The following is a 21,596-nucleotide window of genomic DNA, read 5'->3' as shown; positions in this document are numbered from 1 at the left end:
CAGGCATAAGACCCACAAGTCAAATGCCGTTCAATTAACCCCGTCACGTATCGTTATGACGGGACAGAAGGAGATACACGATGTGGGCCGTCTCAGCCAAGATTCTGGTCTAATGTGGACCGGCAAACCCATTTACTACAAACCACCGTTGGACCTACCAATCTTCCTAGCCTCAAAAAAGAAAAACTACCAATCTTTCTCTGGACGGCTCCGCTCTCTTCTTATTCTTCAAGATTCAACCCACCCCCTCGTAGACCAGTGTTTGAATCAACTCGAATTAGTCCCAGAAATTCGTTCCACAGCATGTCTGCATTAACTAGCCCAACCATTCAGCAAGCAAACAATGACATGCAGCGGTATTTGGTTTCTGAAAGCACATGTCAAAAGTTCTCTGATATAAAACATACTCCCTCCGTTCCAAATTACTCGTCGCGAAAATGGATGTATCTTCGCGACGAGTAATTTGGAACGGAGGGAGTATATGGCAGCACCTTAAAACCTGGGATTAAAGTTCATCTGGACACACAACATATCTACTCATCTACCAGATATAATACAGTAATTACCATGAAACATGAGATCAACCCCACCTGAACATCACATTTCTTGAATATAGACAGTGAATCAAACACTAATAATTCGGAAATAGGGTATCATCACCACCTGAAGATCACTACCATACATGTAGTCATCCTAAAGAAACCATTGTTTTTCTTGTTAAAGAACGACAGCATCAGCAACAGCAAGCAATATTTTTAAGTCTGAAAATGTCCTATCTAGCATGCTAGAACTGAAATTATTCTTTTGATACTCTGCTAACACACATGTTATGTTCATCTAGGCTCAAGATTTTGTTTTTACAGGAACCAGACAACTTAGTATCATTTGTCTAACATAGTTCTACAACCGGAAAACTTGATCACTCGCATCAATTATTTGAGTCCTAGTTCAGCTGCTATGTGACAGTTGTTCCTACGGCGACCTTCAACACCACAGTTTTTTGCATCTGGCTGGCTTACGAGGCTGCTTTGGAACATCTGCCTGATCAGGGCAGGTTGTTCGTTTGTGCCCTTGCCTCCGACTTATATTGCAGAATTTTGTGCGCTACTTAAACCTTCATAGGGCGCCTTCTCCCTACTTGTCGTAGGCCTCCCAATCTCTGTAAACGGCTTCATTTCAGCAGCATATTTCTTGAACAAGGAGATTACATGCTCATATGCTTTCACACTGCTGTCCCCCATGCGCACAAGCTCCATCGCATGCATATACATATTGAAATGCCTGTAACTAAATGGGTTTTGTTGAGCATGGTCCCTCAGCTAGTACCTGTGTCAGGTTAGGCGGGAGGATATCCCGTGCATCTATGGTCCATCTTTTTACTATATGCTTCTTTGGGATTTCTGTACCTGCATCGAATTAGTCTGCATTCATCAAATGATTCAAGAGCGATCATGAACAATTTTCACATAAATCTTAATTGCATAATTAACAGTTCAGGACTACCTTCAGTACATGGCTGCATAGCAACCCCATGTGGGCAAACTGCCTGCATTCACATTCAAATTCGCAACATATGTTTTACCTGTTTCGATCTCCTCCATCTGGTATGCACCACACTCTTATAGTATATGGCCGAATTGCCCAAACATAGCTCTGGTATATATCTTGCCAGCATGTCTTTCGGTTGCCATGCTTGCTCACATAAGTGGCCTGCCCTGCAAAATCAACAATTTGATGTCGTCAGACAATTACTTGTCATTGTTTAGAAAAAAACTTTTCCTTTTTTCTAATAAGTATCTTGTTGTCGGAGTAAATAGCCATGGGTAGCCTAGCCGGCTTCCCCTGGCACTTCTGCAAAAACTACGAGCCCGCCCGGCTCCCAAGAATCCAAGACATGGGGCCACCTTCCCCCCGCCGGCTGTGATCCAGGCCGGCTTTAGGAAGGCGGTCCGACTTTAACCTTCGTGAGAGGGCCGACTCCAAGAAGCCGGCTACGAGAAGGCCGACTCCTTCAAGCCGGCTCCCCATAAAGTAGTTAAGACCGTACCCACAAAGTTTGCACCCACCTAACAGCGGTGCGACGGGGCATGGCTACGGCAGAGCCTGCCACCCCCGAATCCCGGGGCACGCCTGGCACAGTGCGCCGTACGAGGTAGGCATGACCCGTCCGGCGCAGCACTGTTGCCATGTTGACCCTGGCGTCACCCACGACGGGCCGCCAGCGTGGCCCACAGGCGGTGGGCCCCTTAGAGCAGAGAGGCGGCCGAAGGAGGCCACGCTTCCAACCAGCCGGCCCAAGACGGAGCCGGCTCCCCGCAGCCGGCCCGCCGCCTCCCTCGAAGAGGACGCCCCATTAAGGAAACAAGACGCGGTAAGGCTACAGCGATCGTCCGACAGGCGGCGGTACTGTAGCCGCGCTTACCACGATGAAGCTCACGTCAACAAGATGAAGCCACAGTGACCAGCCGCTCACCAGGCCCGAGGCATTGGGGCCCGCTTGCTGACCAAGGAGCTAGCAGCCGGCGGGACCCACCAGTCGGCGGGCCCCAATAGCCGGCGCATGAGCCGGCGAGCACAGTCACAGACGGCTGGGCCCCGCGCCCAGTCGGATTACCATTGTACCCCCGGGGGGTAGGCCTATATAAACCCCCCGGAGCACCCATGCAAAGGGTTGGACCCCCTGCTAGTTCTAGATACCGTAAAAGGAGAAGAAGCAGGCTAGCCGTGCCCTTTCTTCCTCCTCCCCCCCCCCAAAACAGCTCAACGAGCGTTGTGTAGCGACTCGATTCATCTAGTGAGCATGCGGAGACCCCGCAGAGCAGCAGTAGGGGTGTTATCTCCTCGGAGAGCCCCGAAGCTGGGTAAGATCCGCCGGCGTGCATGTCTTCGCCTCATCCCGCTTCCAAGCACCGGCGACGTCTTACTGGTTCCCACAAAGATAAGCCACCCGTTGGCATATGTCGCACCTACCACCCGACATTTGGCGCCCACCGTGGGGCCAGGCGCACCGTCGTCCGGAGACCTGTTCTGGACGGGAACCCTCTTCCTTCCCAGCGAGCGTAGCCAGCCCGGCACGCCCGATGGCGCTTGCCACGACGCACTGCAAGGCGTCACCAGCATCTGCGCGGCAAGCGGCCTCGCCGATCTCCCCGACGAGCTCGCCTCCGATGCGGGCACTGACCGCCTCGCCAACCTTCTCGGCCAGCTCCATGTCTCCAGCGAGCCCGCTGCGGACCTGGAGTCGGTTGGTTCCACCGACCCGATGCCTGTCGACTCCGACACGGCCTCCTACGACGCCTTCCCCACCAACGTCGCGATCTACAACGACCCGCTTCCCCGAGCCGACGGCCACGATGCTGTCGCTGCCGAAGTGATGGTTGTCGGCCACAGCGGCCCGGCCGACGAGAGCGCCCGCGACGCCTCGCGCGCGGCGGCCCACGACTGGTCCGCTCCTCTCCCGTCCGACGCCGACGACGAAGCCCTGGAAGCACGCCGCCTCGCCCTCCTCGCAGAGGGCCGGAGGCTGGCCTCCGTAAGACGCCTCACCGAGGCCTACCGGCGCGAGGCTGACCGCGCCGCCTTCGGCACGCCGGCCCCGGGCGGGCCAAGCCGGGCCGGCCTTGTCAAGCAACGCGGCGCCGTCATCGCCGACACACTGGGAGTCGACCGCCCGGTCTATGCCACTCCGCTCGAGAACTTGCGTGCCGCCCAGGCGGCCGTAGACGAGCTGGACGGCCTGGAGGCCGAAGACCTTCCCCACATGACCCGGCGCATCCAGTAGTTGATTGACGCCGCCACGCAGCGGCACGAAGCCGACGCTCGCGCGGAAAGCCTTCCCCCGCGCCGAGAGCACGGCGCGATGTCCCGGACGCCGACTACGAGCGATACCCGCGCGCGACGCGAGAAGGAGCCGGCTACCAGCCGCAGCCGGACCCGGATCTCCATCGAGCGGGACGCAGACGGTCATCCCCGAGCCATGGAGTGGCGGGGCGACCCACCTCCGCCTCCGCCCCGTGGAGAGAGATACCCCGCCTCACCGCCAGTGGCGCACCCGACTCTCAGCGGCCGGTTGGGCCGCCGCGAGGGAATCGGCGAGAACGACGCCCGTCATCGGATCGACCGCCTAGCGCGATCCCTGGCATTGGAAGAAGAAGACGATGTCGGCCCGCCTTGCTTTGGCCCCCGCATCCGCGACGAGCCCTTTCCCAAAGGGTTCTCGCTCCCAAGAGACACGCCCAAGTACAACGGCTCCGTGAAACCGGAAGATTGGTTGATCGACTACTCCACCGCAGTTAGCATCGCCAATGGCAATCGGCGCGTCGCCGTGAAGTACGTGCCCCTCATGCTGCAGGGCACGGCGCGGACCTGGCTCAACAGCCTCAAACCGCGTAGCATCAACAGCTGGCTAGACTTCACAGAAGTCTTCATCCGCAACTTCACCAGCACTTACAAGCGGGCTCCCAAGCCCCGACAGCTTTCCTTGTGCGTGCAAGGCCCCGCCGAGTCCACTCGCGATTACCTCACACGTTGGGCCGAGCTCCGCAACTCCTGCGAAGGGGTGCACGAGGTACAAGCCATAGAGTACTTCACAGCCGGATGCCGAGAAGGCACCCTCCTCAAGCACAAGCTCCTCTGCGACGAGCCGGCTACTCTCGACGAGCTTCTGGACATAGCGGACAAGTACGCTACCGCCGACTCCTCGATGAAGACCGAGCTTCGGGTAGACGCGTCCGGAAAGGTGCTCAACCCGGCGCCCAAGACGCCGGCTGGAGAACCCGGCCGACACCCCAACTCGAACGACAACAAGCGCAAGGGCCCCGCGCCACCTCCCGCTAGCCGGCAGGTGGCCACGGTCGAAGATGCGCCGCCTGAAGAACGACCGGCGCCCAAGAAGCCCAAGGGCGGCAGGCCGGCTTGGCAGCCCGCCTTCTCCTACGAGCAAACCCTCGACGCCCCTTGCAAGTTCCACAGCGGCGCGAAGCCGTCCAACCACACGACCCGGAAGTGCAACTGGCTCACCCGAATCTCTAAAGGCGAGGGGCTCTTGCCACCTCCGCCTGCCGGCCCGCCGCCTCCGCCTCCGCCGCCTCCGGCCGCTCGGCCCGCAGTCGGAGCCGTGCATGACGAGTTTCCTGATGAGCAAGCAACCTACGTCGTCTTCACCAGCCAGCCCGAAGACCGGCGCAGCAAACGCCGAGAGCGCCAGGAAGTCAGCGTGGTCGCTGCCGACCCCGCTGGACACATGCATTGGTCAGAAAAGCCCATCAGCTGGAGCCGGGCCGACCACCCGGAGGTGATGCCGTCTCCCGGCTCTTGTGCTTTGGTCCTGGAAGCCACCCTTGCAACGGACAGACGCGCCGCCCGCTTCTCTCGTGTGTTGATAGACGGCGGGAGCAGCATCAACATCTTGTATCGTGACACCCTGGAGAAGTTGAACGTCAAGACAAAACAGCTCACGCCCACTCGGACAGTGTTCCACGGCATCGTACCCGGCCTGTCCTGCGCCCCCATTGGCAAAATCAAGATTAATGTACTTTTTGGGGACAAGGAGCATTTCCGCCGGGAAGCGATCTGGTTTGAAGTGGTGGACCTGAAGAGCCCTTACCATGCATTGCTGGGCCGACCTGCCTTGGCCAAATTCATGACGGTTCCCCACTATGCATACCTCAAGATGAAGATACCAAGCACCAAAGGCGTCATCACCGTAGCCGGCGACTACAAGAAGTCCTCCGAGTGCGCCGCAGCCAGCAGCCGGCTGGCCGAGTCCCTTGTGATCGCCGAAGAGAAGAAGATGCTGGACCGAGTCGTGGTCATGGCCGGCAAGCAGTCGGCCATGTCCCCCGACCCCAAGGAGCATGATACTCAAGGGTCTTTTCAGCCGGCCAAGGAGACGAAGAAGATACCTCTTGACCCCGAGCGTCCGGAGAGGTTTGCCGTCATCGGGGCAAACCTGAACAGCAAATAGGAAGGCGAGCTCGCCGATTTCCTCCGTGAGAATCGGGACATCTTTGCGTGGTCCCCCAAGGACATGCCGGGTGTTCCGAGGAAATTCGTCGAGCACAAACTGCATGTTCGAGAAGACGCAAAGCCGGTCAGACAACCCCTTCGCCGGCTGTCGGAGGAGAAACGCAGGATTGTAGGGGAGGAGATAGCCCGGCTCTTGGCGGCCGGCTTTATCATGGAAGTTTTCTTTCCAGAGTGGCTCGCCAACCCGGTCCTTGTGTTGAAGAAGAATAACAAGTGGCGCATGTGTATAGACTACACAAGTCTCAACAAGGCCTGCCCCAAAGATCCTTTTGCCCTGCCGAGGATAGACCAAGTGATAGACTCCACAGCCGGATGCGAGCTGTTGAGTTTTTTGGATGCTTACTCCGGATACCACCAGATAAAGCTAGACCCGGATGACCGCCTGAAGACCGCCTTCATCACGCCGTTCGGAGCCTTTTGCTACCTGACTATGACATTCGGCTTGAGAAATGCCGGTGCCACCTTTCAGCGCTGCATGCAGAAGTGCCTCCTCAAGCAACTCGGCAGAAACGCTCATGTATACGTGGACGACATCGTGGTGAAGACGGAGAAGCGTGTCACCTTGCTGGAAGACCTCAAGGAAACATTTGAGAACCTGCGCCGGTTCCAAATCAAGCTCAACCCTGAGAAATGCGTGTTCGGGGTGCCAGCCGGCCAGCTCCTAGGCTTCCTGGTCTCCGAACGCGGCATCGAATGCAACCCGGCGAAGATCAAGGCCATCGAGAGAATGGCGATCCCCACCAAGCTTTGAGACATTCAGAAATTCACCGGGTGCTTGGCCTCCTTGAACCGCTTCATGAGCCGGCTCGGAGAGAAAGCTCTCCCCCTCTACCGCCTCATGAAGAAGAGCACTCACTTCGAGTGGAACGACCAGGCCGACCAAGCTTTCCACGAGTTAAAGAAGATGCTGGCCACGCCGCCTGTCCTCGCGGCGCCGAGTGAGAAAGAGCCCATGCTCCTTTACATCGCTGCAACCAGCCGGGTGGTCAGCACCGTCATCGTAGTCCAGCGCCCGGAAGAAGGCCGAGCCCAGCCGGTCCAGAGGCCGATGTATTATTTGAGCGAGGTGCTGTCCGCCTCAAAGCAGAACTACCCGCACTACCAAAAGATGTGTTATGGCGTGTACTTCACCGCCAAGAAGCTGAAGCCCTACTTTCAAGAGCATCCCGTCATGGTCGTATGCACTGCCCCGCTAGCCGAGATCATAGGCAGCCGGGATGCATCCGGCCGGGTGGCGAAATGGGCCATCGAGCTGGCCCCATACACGATCTTCTACCAGCCCCGCACTGCCATCATGTCCCAAGCACTGGCCGACTTCCTCGTCGACTGGGCCGAGACCCAGTACCTGCCGCCGGCTCACGACTCCACCCATTGGCGCATGCACTTCGACGGGTCCAAGATGCGCACCGGCTTGGGAGCCGGCATTGTCCTTACCTCTCCCAAAGGCGACAAGCTCAGATACACGCTACAAATCCACTTTGCCGCCTCCAACAATGTGGCCGAGTACGAGGCGCTCATACACGGGCTCCGGCTTGCCAAAGAACTTGGCATTCGCCGGATCCTATGTTATGGCGACTCGGACCTGGTAGTCCAGCAGTCATCCGGTGACTGGGACGCCAAGGACGCGAACATGGCGAGCTACCGTTTCCTGGTCCAACAGCTCAGCGGATACTTTGAAGGATGCGAGTTCCTCCACGTACCTCGAGCCGACAACGAGCCAGCCGATGCCCTGGCTCGAATAGGCTCAACCCGGCAAACAATTCCAACCGGCGTCGCTCTACAACGCCTCCTCAAGCCGTCCATCAAGCCGTCTCCGGAATCCGATTCCATCTTCGTGCCGCCCGAACCCGATGCGGCCAGGTCCGGCTCGAAGAATCAAGTAGCCGACCCCAAGACCCTCGTAGCCAGCCCGGCGACTGCGGTAGCCGGCTCGGGGACTGCGGTAGCCGGCTCGGGGACTGCGGTAGCCGGCTCGGGGACTGCGGTAGCCGGCCCGGAGACTGCGGTAGCCGGCCCGGGGACTGCACCAGCACTACAGCCGGCGGCTGACTCCAGCACCTCACCGCCCAGCCCGCCCACCCTGGTGGCGGTAGCCACTTTGGCAGTAGAAGAAGTCGTGGCCCCGTCATGGGCTCAGTCCATCCTCAACTTCCTAGTAAACCAAGACCTGCCGGTTGATGAAACAGAAGCAAGACAAGTCCAGCGCCGAGCCGGAGCATACACAATCATCAACAGAGAACTACTCAAGCGCAGCGTCACCGGAGTCCTCCAGTGATGCGTCGAGCAAGAGAAGGGCATTGCAATCCTCGCAGACATTCACCAAGGAGAGTGCGGCCACCATGCGGCCTCAAGATCACTTGTCGCCAAAGCCTTCCGCCATGGTTTCTTCTGGCCGACTGCTTTGGACGACGCCAAAGAATTAGTCAAGCATTGCAAGGGATGCCAGCTCTTCAGCTCCAAGCAACACATGCCGGCTTCGGCACTCAAGACCATTCCCCTCACTTGGCCCTTTGCCGTTTGGGGACTGGACATGGTGGGCCCATTCAAGACGGCGCGCGGCGGCATGACTCATTTGCTCGTCGCCGTGGACAAATTCACCAAGTGGGTTGAGGCGAAGCCGATCAAGAAGCTGAATGGGCCGACTGCCGTGACGTTCGTCGCGGACATAACAACTCGGTACGGCGTGCCGCACAGCATCATCACCGACAATGGCACGAATTTCGCCAAAGGAGCCTTGGCACGTTTCTGCGCAGCCCAAGGTATCCGGCTGGACTTAGCATCCGTCGCCCACCCGCAGTCAAACGGCCAGGTCGAGCGAGCCAACGGCCTCATCCTCTCCGGCATCAAGCCCCGACTGGTTGTACCTCTGGAGCGCTCAGCCGGCTGTTGGCTCGATGAGCTGCCAGCTGTCCTTTGGAGTCTGCGCACTACACCAAACAAGTCAACCGGCTTCACCCCCTTCTTCCTTGTGTATGGTGCCGAGGCGGTCATCCCAACTGACATCGAGTTCGACTCGCCTCGAGTAACCATGTACATGGAAGCGGAGGCCAAGGAAGCACGAGAAGACGGCGTCGACCTGCTGGAAGAAAGCCGGCTGTTAGCTCTCAGCCGGTCTGCAATTTACCAGCAGGGTTTGCGCCGCTACCACAGCCGGAAGGTCAGACCAAGATCTTTCCAAGAGGGCGACCTTGTGCTCCGGCTGATTCAGCGAACAGCCGGCCAGCACAAGCTCTCGGCCCCTTGGGAAGGCCCTTTCGTCATCAGCAGAGCTCTAGGCAACGACTCCTACTACCTGATCGACGCACAGAAGCCGAAGGCACGCAAGAGAGACGACTCCGGCAAGGAGTCGGAACGGCCATGGAACGCCAACCTCCTTCGAAGATTTTACAGTTGAAAGGCAGTATGTATCACGCTAACTTTTGTATTAAGTACAAGACAATAGGCTCCACGAGGAGGGCTCGGGGACTGCCATCCCTTATTTATGAATGAAAAATATCATGCTTGTCGTATCATTTACTTATTCCGTCCGGCACCGAGTCCGACTAGTCGGCTCGGGGACTGGCCGACTGAAGTTATATTAGAAGTCCTACCCGCAGTCAGACAAGTAGTGTGCCGGCTCTCAAGCCTTCCCTTTCCAAAGTCGCAGTTCGAAGAACCGGCTGTCCGGCTGGCAAGGGTTAAAGGTAGGAACGACCGCCCACACGAAAAACGGCTAGGGACTAACGGACTAATATAACAAAGCCGGTTTTTCCCGCACCGCCGACCGGCTACCAGAGTAGCCGGCCGGCCGGTTTCCATTCACTTTACTTTAAATCCAAGAAAGCTCAAGTACTTGCCTCCCCAAAGAGGGAAGGCGGCAAAGGAAAAAGCCTAAGGATAAACAAGCATATGCGAATGGAAACCAAACATGCACATGATAATATTTACACAAAAAAAACCTCCTAGAGGCCAGCATTCAACATAGTTTGGATACACCCCCAGTGGGTGGAACTGCGAAACTTAACAAAAGATTGTTCAAAGACAACAAAGCAGGAAAGATAAAGACGGCATGTCAAGCTGGCGGAGCGGCCGGCTGGTTGGCGGAGACGGTCGCGCTGGCTGAAGGAGCGGCCGGCTGACGAACTTCGGCTTGGTCGCCGCCTCCCGCAGAGGGCGCGCTTCCACGCGCCTCGTTGCTGGAGGCACGGTCGGCCTGAGGTCGGCTGGTTGTTCCACCAGCCGGCTCGACGTCTCCGCCGTCGTCGTCTTCGTCTTCTTCGCCCTCGTCGCTGGAGGCGATCTCCTCCGCCGAGTCCTCGCCCACCGCCGGGTTCAGCCCGAACCACTCCTCTGGCTGCGCGACACCGTCATCATCGATTTCGGGTGCGAAAACGCTGATGTCGGTGCACTCGGCGATCGTTGAAGCCCGCTGGGCGATAGCCGGCCTCACCGCCTCCAGCTCCGCATCGGCCTCCATCCGCCAAGTGCGCAGCTGGTCCAGGCTCAGCCCTGGGTACCAAGCCCAGACGAATTCCAACGCCCGCCCGGCTCCGAGGCGGGCCGCTGACGCTTTCCAAGCCTCGAAGCAACCAACTGCGACTTCCAGCCAGTCGGCAGTTCGGCTCGGCGTGCGGGGGATCGTCTCGCCGGGCCAGAGGGCGGCCAGCACTTGCGCCCCGGCACGTTGGAGCCGGCGAAGCATCCGATGAGCCGACTGCAACCGTGCCTGGACAGCCAGAAGCTGCTCCTCAAGGGTCCGGTTTGCATCCGGCGCGATGTCGGCCCCCGCTTGCCGGCGCGCCTCGCGATGGGCCTCAATGCTTTGGGCGGCGAAGGCGGAGTAGCCTGGGAAGTAATCTGCAAGAAACAACAAGTGACAGCTCAAGATAAGTCAAAAACCCAAGCGGCAAGTGGCAGGAGAGGGCCGAGGAAGGCAGCTTACCGTCGATCAAGTCTTCGATCCGGCCGAAGCCTTCGTCCAGAGCTCGCCGGGTCTCAGACCAGCTCGCCGCCTCCATCTCATATTTCGCTAGCAAGGTGGCTTCACTTTCCCGCGCTGCCTGCAGGGCCGCCTTGTGGCTTTCCTCTTGGTCGGCCAGCTTCTTGGCCAGGCGATCTCGTTCCTGGACCAAGGCAGTGCACTCGGCCTCTTTGGCGTAAAGGGCGGCCTTCGCTTCGCCAAGCTCCTTCCTCAAGTCGGCGTTGGCCCCTGAAGACAAAGAAAGAAGAAAGATCAATAAGAAAGAGTCGTCAAGAAAGATTCGACCCGACTGCGCAGCAGTCGGCCCGAATCTCGGGGACTACACCCAGTGGGTGCGTTGACGCGCCCCCATAGGAGATAAACAAAACCAAGTACTTACTTCGGCTGTCGGCCAGGTCGTCGGTCCGCCGGCTCAACTCTCGAGCCTGGGAGTCGAAGGCGGCAGCGCGAAGGTTGTGGTATTCCTGAAAGTTTAGAAAGAAAGCAAAGTAAGGTGGGCGTCGAGAAAGATCCGACCCGACTACGCGGCAGTCGGCCCGGATCTCGGGGACTACAGCCAGTGGGTGCGCTGACGCGCCCCCACGGAAGAAATCAAGAAAAACAAAGCAGCTAAGAGCGAAGGACTCACCCGGATAGTGGTTCACGTCGACAAGAACTCTTAGTTGAGATGTTGCAGCAGGGCGGCTTGAGCTTGTAGCCGGCTCCGGACCCCTTGAGCCGCCGCATCCAGCTCGCTGGTCCCCCCGCTGGGAGTCCACTCGGACACGGCGGTGCTGGCCGCCTCCAGATCTCCAGCCAGCTGGCCTGCGCCCGCGGCTCGGCGCAACTCCGGCGGAGCAGCGCCTCCTCCAGCACGCCGGCCCGTCGCCAGCTGCACCTTGAGGCCGGCCCTGCTCTCCGGCTCGCCTCCGGCCGGCTCCTCCGGCGCCGCCGACGATCGACCGCCTTGGCCCGCGCCGGTTGGCGCCGCAGGCGGCGCTCTCCCGGCCAAGGCCACGGGCTCCTCCTCCCTCTCCAACAGCGGCGGGTCTTGGATGATCTCCTCCGCCAAGGGCAACGGGGTGTTGGGGGCCATGGCTCGGAGTGGAACGGCGAGCAGCGGAGGCTGGCTGCGCGAGCTTTCCGCCTCCGTCTCTGCGGGAGCCGCCTCCCTCTGGGCCTTGGCTACCGCTTCAGCCTGCCCCTTCGCCGCCTGGGCGGCCGCCTTCTCCGCCGCCTCGCGCTCTTCCCGCGCTTCGCGGGCGTTCCGCTCTGTGGCCTCCCTCAGATCGGCGCGGGGGTCCACGCGGCGGGAGCTCGAAGACCCTCCAGCCGGCCCCACGACGGAGCCGCCCGGGCCCCGCTCAAGAGAAAGTGGCGCCCTGTCCAGCGAGCGAAGAGAAGTTAAGAAGACATTTGAAGAAAAGAGAACAACGACGAGACTGCGGCAAGGCAATTAAAGACTTACGCCGAGACCGCCTGGGGCTGTTTCACAGCCTTGCGGAAGCGGGCCGCCTTCGCGGCCGCCTCTTCTCGCTTCGTCGCCGCGGCGGAAGGTTTGGACTTCTTCGGACGACTACCGAAGAGGCCTAGAGCGGCCCGACGCTTCTGCGCGCCGCCGGCAGCCGGCGCGGCGGACGAGCCCGCGCCCTGTTGGTCGGCCTCCGGCTGGCGACGCGGAGCGACTTCGGCTTCAAAGTCGTCCGGCCAGTCCTCGAAGCTCGCGGTGAACCTTGAGCCTCCGGGCTCGGCACTGTCCCCCACGACGGCGTCTTCCATGGCAGCCGCCCCCAAGTCCGGGTCGTCGACATCATCCGCCGTGCGGTCGGGGGCGTACTGGCGTTCGATCCCTGCCGCCCCGGCCGGCGGCGGAAGAAGAGGGTTCTGCACAGGGAACCGACTGGTCAGAAGCCGGCCGTCACGAAGCCGGCTGACGACGAAAAAGAAGATAAAGAGAGAAACTTACCACGGGTGGAGGATTTGCGCGAGAATACGGCGCCTTGCCGTACTGCCAGTCCCCGCTGAGCTTGCAATTGGCGATGTAGTTGACCATAAGCGCCACCTCCGCGTGGGGCATCTCCCATGTGCTCAGCCGGCTTGGGTCGAAGCGGCCGCTCATCTAACACATCATATGAGGCCGGCTCTGGAGAGGAAGGATCCGGCGCTCCACGAAGGCGGCCACCAAGTCGGCCCCGCGCAAGCCCTCCGACTGAATCAGCACCCGAAGCCGGGCGATGGCGGCGTTCCCGGCCGGAGACAACGACCGGGATCGGAAGCTCCACGAGGGCTGCCTCCCAGCCGGCGGGCCGGCTACGTAAGCCGGCAGGTTGATGTAGTCTTCTTGCTCGGCGACGTTCTTCACATAGAAATAAGATCTCTACCAGACCTTCACCGACTGGATCAGGGGGATGGGCGAGAACGGATTGTTCTCGCTCGCCCTCCTCATGGCGATGAAGGCTCCGCAGGGGGCAGGCACGCCGGCGACGACTGTGCCGAGCTTGCTCTGGAAGAACTCTCCCCAGAGCTCCAGCGTGGGGAGCAGCCCTAAGAAGCCTTCGCAGAGGGAGACGAAGGCCGATAGCAGCATCACCGCATTGGGCGTGAGGTGATGCGGCTGGAGGTTGTAGAAGTCGAGGAAGGAACGCAGAAACCCGCTCGCCGGGAGGCCGAAGCCGCGCAGGCAGTGCGAGCGGAAGACGACCCGCTCGCCCTCCTCCGGCGCCGGCGAGATCTCCCTCTCGGGCGCCAGGCGGACCTGAACGCGGTCGGCGCCGGGCAGGCGCCGGGTCTGGCGAAGGAACTCCACGTGATCCTCATGGACGTTGGAGCCATCCCAGGAGCTTGACAAGGCCATGGGAGCGAGGTGGCGTGGAGACGCGACGGCGCTGAGACGGGAGGCTGCGGCGGCAGTGAGAGGAAGAAGACGAGAGTTGGGAGGGACGGAGTGGGAGGGAGCGCGCGAGCCTCTGTCGCTCCCCCTCCTCCCCCTACTTATAGGCTCACGTGGCGGAGCCGAGGAGGCGTGGCGTGGGAAAGCGTGGGGGTCGATCGTGCCCACTTCCCACGCCCCGCGATTACCGACCCTTAATGGCGAGGCGAAAACTGCCTTGAGAAGGCGAGCGGCCCTGTGGGCCATGGGAGATCCGCGCCCGGACCGAGGCTCGTGATTGGCGGGCCCGGGCCTGCGGCGGCGTCCCATCGCGCGCGTGCGCTCGCAGGATCCTGCCGCCACGTGGCCACGAGAGGGCCCGTGGTCGGCACGCAGGCCCCCTCTCCTCCCGCCTACGCGGGGTTATCTGAAGTCGGCGAACGCCCGCGGAGCCGGCTCTTCAGGATAGGAAGCTGACCAAGCTTCTCGTCCCCTTGTTCACCTCGGAGCTCGATCAGCTTCGGGGACTACTGTCGGAGTAAATAGCCATGGGTAGCCTAGCCGGCTTCCCCTGGCACTTCTGCAAAAACTACGAGCCCGCCCGGCTCCCAAGAATCCAAGACATGGGGCCACCTTCCCCCCGCCGGCTGCGATCCAGGCCGGCTTTAGGAAGGCGGTCCGACTTTAACCTTCGTGAGAGGGCCGACTCCAAGAAGCCGGCTACGAGAAGGCCGACTCCTTCAAGCCGGCTCCCCATAAAGTAGTCAAGACCGTACCCACAAAGTTTGCACCCACCTAACGGCGGTGCGACGGGGCATGGCTACGGCAGAGCCTGCCACCCCCGAATCTCGGGGCACGCCTGGCACAGTGCGTCGTACGAGGTAGGCATGACCCGTCCGGCGCAGCACTGTTGCCATGTTGACCCTGGCGTCACCCACGACGGGCCGCCAGCGTGGCCCACAGGCGGTGGGCCTCTTAGAGCAGAGAGGCGGCCAAAGGCGGCCACGCTTCCAACCAGCCGGCCCAAGACGGAGCCGGCTCCCCGCAGCCAGCCCGCCGCCTCCCTCGAAGAGGACGCCCCATTAAGGAGACAAGATGCGGTAAGGCTACATCGATTGTCCGACAGGCGACGGTACTGTAGCCGCGCTTACCACGATGAAGCTCACGTCAACAAGATGAAGCCACAGTGACCAGCCGCTGACCAGGCCTGAGGCATTGGGGTCCGCTTGCTGACCAAGGAGCTGGCAGCCGGCGGGACCCACCAGTCGGCGGGCCCCAACAGCCGGCGCAGGAGCCGGCGAGCACAGTCACAGACGGCTGGGCCCCGCGCCCAGTCGGATTACCATTGTACCCCCGGGGGGTAGGCCTATATAAACCCCCCGGAGCACCCATGCAAAGGGTTGGACCCCCTGCTAGTTCTAGATACCGTACAAGGAGAAGAAGCAGGCTAGCCGTGCCCTTTCTTCCTCCTCCCCCCCCCCCAAAACAGCTCAACGAGCGTTGTGTAGCGACTCGATTCATCTAGTGAGCATGCGGAGACCCCGCAGAGCAGCAGTAGGGGTGTTATCTCCTCGGAGAGCTCCGAAGCTGGGTAAGATCCGCCGGCGTGCATGTCTTCGCCTCATCCCGCTTCCAAGCACCGGCGACGTCTTACTGGTTCCCACAAAGATAAGCCACCCGTTGGCATATGTCGCACCTACCACCCGACACTTGTAATTTTTGTTCGGTTTTCCTTATAATTTTCCTCAGACTCCCTATCAAACAGCAGTCTCATGTACTTCCTCACAAACACATGCATGGGACAGCCAGGAGACACAAATTTTTTCAGCATATGGTCAGCGCTCTCACTCCACTGCGTACTGGTCATCTTAGCACAAAACACACCTGTTAAGTAAGACTTCGTCCACTTGTGCCGTATCTCATACAATTGTGTCATGTATGCATTGTTCTTTAGTTTGTATTTCTCTACAAGGAACTTCCAAGCCTTCTCAAACGCATCTATGGTGAGCATATGATTAACAACCTTGTGAAACTCAGCACAGAAGTCGATCTTCTTAGAGTACACAACATGCTCGGGATATCATTAATCGATAAAGCTAAATTACAGTCGACTGGACGTTAAGAATAGATCCGCACGATTCACTATTTCCCGTTTTTCTCTCGATCCACTTCTCCCGCGACCGAAGTTCCCATTTTTCTCTCGATCCACTTCTCCCGCGACCGAAGTTCCCGTTTTTTCCTCTCGATCAACTTCCCGCATTTTTCTAGCACAGTAAAAATTTGGAGGAAGCGGGAGTCAAACCCCACACCTCCTGGTTGATAACCGAGGTAGGTAACCACATGGTTTACAATTCGCTTGTGTTTATAGTTAGGTCATTAGTCTTTTGTACATGTCTGTAACGTGAGGTGAAAAATAAACCTCTTTCTTTCTTTTCCTTTTTTACACTATTTTTTCTTACCATTTTGGCATTTGTTTTCTTGTCCTTTTCTAGTCCGTTGACTTATCTACTCTATTAGTATGATTATATGCATAACATGTTTCGATCCTTGTTCCTCTTATGAGGTAACTCTACTGGCCAACCACCTCACGTACGTTCCCTTTTCTTGAACGAAGAAAGTAAATAGGCTATTTAACATGTCTCCTCTTCTAGGTTTGCACAAAAGTTACTGCAATGTCCGATCTTTTCCGCACTTAAGTAGATTATTTTTACCAACTAGTCTCAAGTTGATGACACTAAGGTAATTTTGGCGAGATGGAGGGGGGGGGGTGATGAAATACACCGTCGATTTTTTTGTGTGTGTATATCATGGTAACTCACACATCATAGACCTGATAATTTATGTACCCCGGTCCTGAAAACTTTGGCGATTGGGGGGGGGGGGGAGTTGATGAAATATCCCCCTGGTAAGCTTATTGGAATAGCATGGTAACTCACACATCATAGACCTGATAACTTATTGTACCCCGTTATGAAAAAAGTCTATTTTACTACCCTGAATAAAGTGGGATCTATTTTTCGGCTTTTTTTATCCCCCAAACAAACCCAAACCGGAAAAAACACTCCCTGGCTAGTTTTTCTCCTCCCTCTGTTGATGTGGCACTAGTAAAATGGACTTCTTTCCCCCGGTAACATTGCAAAACCTTGTAAGTGATGTGACACGGTCCTGATAACTTTTGGCTAGGGGAAATATACCCATGGTAACTTTTATGTTAATAACACGGTAACTCACACGTCGCAGACCTGATAACTTAAGTACCCCCAGCGTTGGTAACTTTGGTGACCGGGAGCGGGGGGTGATGAAATATCCTCCTGGCAACTTTTGCGTGAATAGCATGATAACTCACACATCGCATACCTGATAACTTATGTACCCCAGTCCTGGTAACCTTTGGTGATGGTGGTGGGGGAGGGTTGTTGGTGAAATATACCCCCTCCCCCGATAGTTTTTGTGTGAATAGCTTGGTAAATCACACATCGCAGACCTGATAACTTAGGTACAAACACCCCGGTAACTTTAGACCCAAATAAAAATTTGTTGAAATATACCCCGGTTACTTCTATGCAAAATAGCACGGTAATATATGCACCACGAGCTGATAACTTAGGTACAAATACCACAGTAACTTTGACCCGGGGGAAAAGTCATTGAAAACACAGCTCCGGTCACTTCTGCACAAATAACATGTTAATATACGTATAACATAACTGATAACTTTACGGTAACTTTTTGACCAAAAAAGTGATCAAAACATGCCAACATAAGATGTAGTTTGAAAGTTCTCGTTGCGACAAATTTTTATGTGAAAACAATTTTTCAATCAGAAACGACAGTTTGATCTATATTTTTTTACAGTTTTGAAATAGCGAAAATCTACAATGACATCTGCTTTCATGTGCTCTAATGCATTTGCATGTGGAGAGAATCTTGGAGGAGCCATTATTATGCCCCGGTGATTTCTATGTAAACAGGATGGTAACTGATGTACCATAGAGGTGATAACTTACTTTAGCTTTTGACCCAAAAAAAAGTCGTCGAAATATACCAACATTGGATCTAGTTTCGAAGGTATCGTCGCGACAAATCTTTTATGTGAAAACAGTTTTTCAATCGGAGCGACGGTTTGACCTATAAAACATTTTAAAGTTTTAAATTTGATGAAATCTTCGATGACATCAGCAGTTTTGTCCTATATGCATGTATGCAGCTACTAGGAAAAAGATTGGACTGAATGTGTTTGTTCTTGTATTGAAAAAGAAATCAACACTCAGCAACAGCACTCCGAACGATCATAGATGAATCGTGCAGATCTACCACTTATAGTCCGTACGTATGGCCGTTAGCACAGTCCATCATTAATTAAGCAAACAGCCATAGATTGTTACCTGGCAGTATTTTTTGCGGTGCAGCCCCACCCATCATCATAATAAATTCCGCAAAAACCCACTCAAATGTCTCAACCTTCTCATCGCGAACTAGCACTCCAGCTAGGATAATGCTCTGAAAATGATTGTTAACACCCACAAAAGACCAAATGGCATGTCATAAAGGTTTGTCCTGTACGTTGTATCAAACGTCACAACATCTCTCAAGAACATGTACTGCAACCTGCTGTTACCACTAGCCCACATTAGACTGCAGGTAATTTGATCAATGAAGTTAAGTAAAGTCCAACACAATGTTGAGTGGGTCATAAAAAACCATGGAAAAGCTCTTCAGAAGCAGGCATACCGCACAGCCACATACTATCTCCTACATGCATTTTGTTCGATTCACATTCAGCCTGCTTTTTCCATACGTAATGCCGAATCCTTTTTGTGTCTCGCCAAGTGTGTCCAAGCTTGTTCCTATCTTTGGCACGATGTCAATGTCAACAGGCTGCTCTGCAAACTGCCGGATTGTTTTTTCCAGGGCTAATATCCTGCCAGTGCAAGGGGCTCTAACTAATTTAGCAGCCCCAATACGCACTCTGTACAATAATGAAGATTAGTGCACGTAGTCAGTCCCATCTTAGATTAATGCAACGGGATGAAACCAAGCAAAACAAAATTAGTTATAATATTCTCACAGTAAAGAACAGGCCCGGATTGATGCCACAGAACGACATCAACCAAAACAAAAATAATTATAATGTTCACACAATAAACATCAAACCAGTTTCGATGCGACCGACTCTCATCAAGCAAAACAAAATTAAGTTTAATGTTCAGACGACAAGCTAAATAATCATCTATATTTAGTTCTCATGATGATACATAGTATTTGAAAATGTAGTACAAATATACAGGAATGTTGCATAGCCTGACATATTGAGCAGCCAGTGCAGATCCTAACAGGACTGAATTCAATTTTTTACCAGGCTCAATTTCGGCGTACATTTTTTCATTCTGGTTCGCTAACAATCAAGCACAAAGTTGTTTACAATACAATTTTTTCATGACAAACTACCCAAACTACAAAATTCAGTAGTCCACAGAATATTCACTAAAATCACTCCATATCCATTCAAATTACTTCTATCATACGTACTTACATTTTTTACCAAATGACTTTATTTCAACTCAGTGCTAAAACGGAAATTAAAATTATCTCAATCCATAACTTCATACCTTTTAGTCGAGTCAGGAGTTTTCGGGCCAACATGTTCTATGGAGTTCTCTGGACCTTGAGGCTTCTCTGCACTACCTGCACCTGGAGCAGCTTCCGGAGCACAAAGCTGCGCATCTGCACTTGAAGCCGTCACGGTCGACACCTCGACCACCGACGGCGTCATCACAGGGTAATGAAGGGGACTCATGGGGATGTTGTTCTGGTTGACCTCGAGCAGAGTTCTGCTACTCCACCAAGTAGCCTGCAGACTAATCAGATCAAATGCGAATCATAAGTCTAGAAATTGACGAACAATCATCAAGGGCGAACAGACCCATACCTATTTATCGGCTGCATCAAGAACTCCATAGTTGCCGGATCTGCCACTCGCCTTCTAGAAAGAACTTTCTCCACCGGCTCGCATTTTCTCAAGAATGCAAGATCCAAGGAGAAGAGGTAGGAGATAGTCGCTCGTGCCCATTCACAGCCGCAATAACTGCACCCACTGCAGGCGTCACCGGAAAGCAGCAATTCTGATCCACGGATCAGGAAGCCGGCGACATCTCGAGCCACGGCTCTGACCCGCGCCGTCCATGGAGCACAAACGTCCGTGCAAACATGGCCCACCTAACAGGCCCGTATCACGAATTATCTATACCAGATGGGTCCCTCAGCCTGTCAACGCATTGAATATCTCCAATCGCAAAGCTGGAACGAGCGGACAGATACCGAGTTCCAGTGTGCTCGCGCTCACATACTACGCGTCCATAAACGAATCTATACTCTATACCTACCTACTAATAAAGTCATTAGTGCTTCTGTCTGCCTGCCACTAATTTTATCATTAATTTTATAAAATAGTCTATGTGTTTTGGGTATTCAAACATTGATCCAAATAAGTGAAAACGGTTCGCCTTTTTTAAAATCTCCATCCCAACACATGGCAGCCGCCGCCGCCACCCTTCCCCAACGCACGCCTCCAACTCACTCCTTCTTGCTTTGTTCCTCTGCTCCGCTCTTGAGGTCGCCATCTTGGGGTGGATCCGGCCCATGGCAGATGAAGAGGAGGATGGCAGAGCGAAGAACCGGCGCTAGTGATTATCGTATGGTGGCGGCGACTGGTGGAGGGAGAAAAGGGGTAGGGAGAGGAGCCACCACAGCTACCTTCTCTCGCAAACCGCTCCCCGCCCCACGCCACCTATGACGCGCCTCCATGCCGCCAGGAGGACTCTGACGGTGACAAACCTCTAGGAGTTATGACAAACCTCCGCCGCCTGCCCATCTTGGCGTGCAGACATCGTCCCAGGCTACTGAACACCGGTCACTGTCGGCGTTCTGGGAACGGGGGTCCCCAAACTTGCCTGCCTGCGGCCTGTGGCGTGGCTCAAGTGGGGGCCCAGCGTGGCCCATTGTAACATCCCGATTCTTGAAATGTTTAAGAAAAAGTTTTCCAAAAATCAGGACAAGAAAATTTTGTTTGTTTTATTTGGTTACGAAGCTTAAATTGGACTTTTATAATTTGGAGGATTTAATTTGAACTAATGCGAACTTAAATTTAAATTGAGTTTTGTTCTTCTCTTTTAGTTGGGTTTTGTTTTTCTCTCTTCAGCATATTAAATTATGCACATTGTATTTTTGGAACTTCTTTTTCTAGTTTTTCTTTTAGAAAAATCTAACGCTTTTCTTTTATAATTTTCTCATAGGAAAGCTAATTCTTTTCTCTATCTTTTTTGAGTAAATTCTTTTCTAACTCTAGACAAATTGGCTAGCCCAATTTGCCACCTCTCTTCTCTATTTATCTATCCGAATTGGCCAAGCCCATTTCTTTTTCCTCCTCTCTCTTCCCACTTTGCCACTTGGGCCTGACCAAACTGGCCATCTCTCTAGCTAGCGAGCACCTGCTCTCCTTCCTTCTGCACGTTCACAATGACATGAAGAGAAACAGCCACCTACAAGTACATAGGAAACTTCTGCATCCTCCTTTAATTCCTCTTTCCTTCCTTATTTCTCTCCACCTTCCATCTTCCAACGCCAACCCAAGCGCTTCTCCTTCCTCACGGCTCCATCCACACTTGAACCTACATGAGCACACGAAGCTGAAACGTACAGGCACTAGCACTCCTGATTCTCTCAAGCGTTCTCAAATCCGTGAGTATATATATGTGTGCCCCA

General features: G+C 55.3%; 1 protein-coding gene across 8 annotated transcripts; it reads right to left on the bottom strand.

Moving 5' to 3' along the window:
- Positions 1-580: 580 nt before the first annotated feature.
- Positions 581-20,034, bottom strand: LOC147976159 (uncharacterized). Of its 8 annotated transcripts, none has more exons than XR_015601350.1 (5): positions 19,765-20,034; positions 19,445-19,693; positions 1,583-1,715; positions 1,327-1,406; positions 581-1,159 (listed from the first exon to the last, which is right to left on the bottom strand). XR_015601350.1 is itself a non-coding variant. In XM_087518584.1 (4 exons), the coding sequence occupies exons 1-4, from the start codon at positions 19,791-19,793 to the stop codon at positions 1,380-1,382; spliced, it is 438 nt and encodes a 145-aa protein (XP_087374710.1). In that variant the 5' UTR covers positions 19,794-20,034; the 3' UTR covers positions 581-1,379. The 8 variants fall into 8 exon arrangements, 2 of the variants coding, with proteins under 2 accessions (XP_087374710.1, XP_087374709.1); XR_015601347.1 differs by lacking the exons at positions 581-1,159; positions 1,327-1,406 and adding exons at positions 18,221-18,470; positions 18,567-18,804 and having other exon boundaries at positions 1,592-1,715; XR_015601348.1 differs by lacking the exons at positions 581-1,159; positions 1,327-1,406 and adding exons at positions 18,221-18,446; positions 18,567-18,804 and having other exon boundaries at positions 1,592-1,715.
- Positions 20,035-21,596: the final 1,562 nt, after the last annotated feature.

The sequence above is a fragment of the Triticum urartu genome, chromosome 4A (assembly GCF_056163025.1).
Source record: "Triticum urartu cultivar PI428250 chromosome 4A, HENAU_Tu73, whole genome shotgun sequence".
NCBI classification, from domain to species: Eukaryota; Viridiplantae; Streptophyta; class Magnoliopsida; order Poales; family Poaceae; genus Triticum; species Triticum urartu.
The sequence above is the reverse complement of the archived record's forward strand: the minus strand, read 5'-3'. Positions and strand labels throughout refer to the sequence as shown.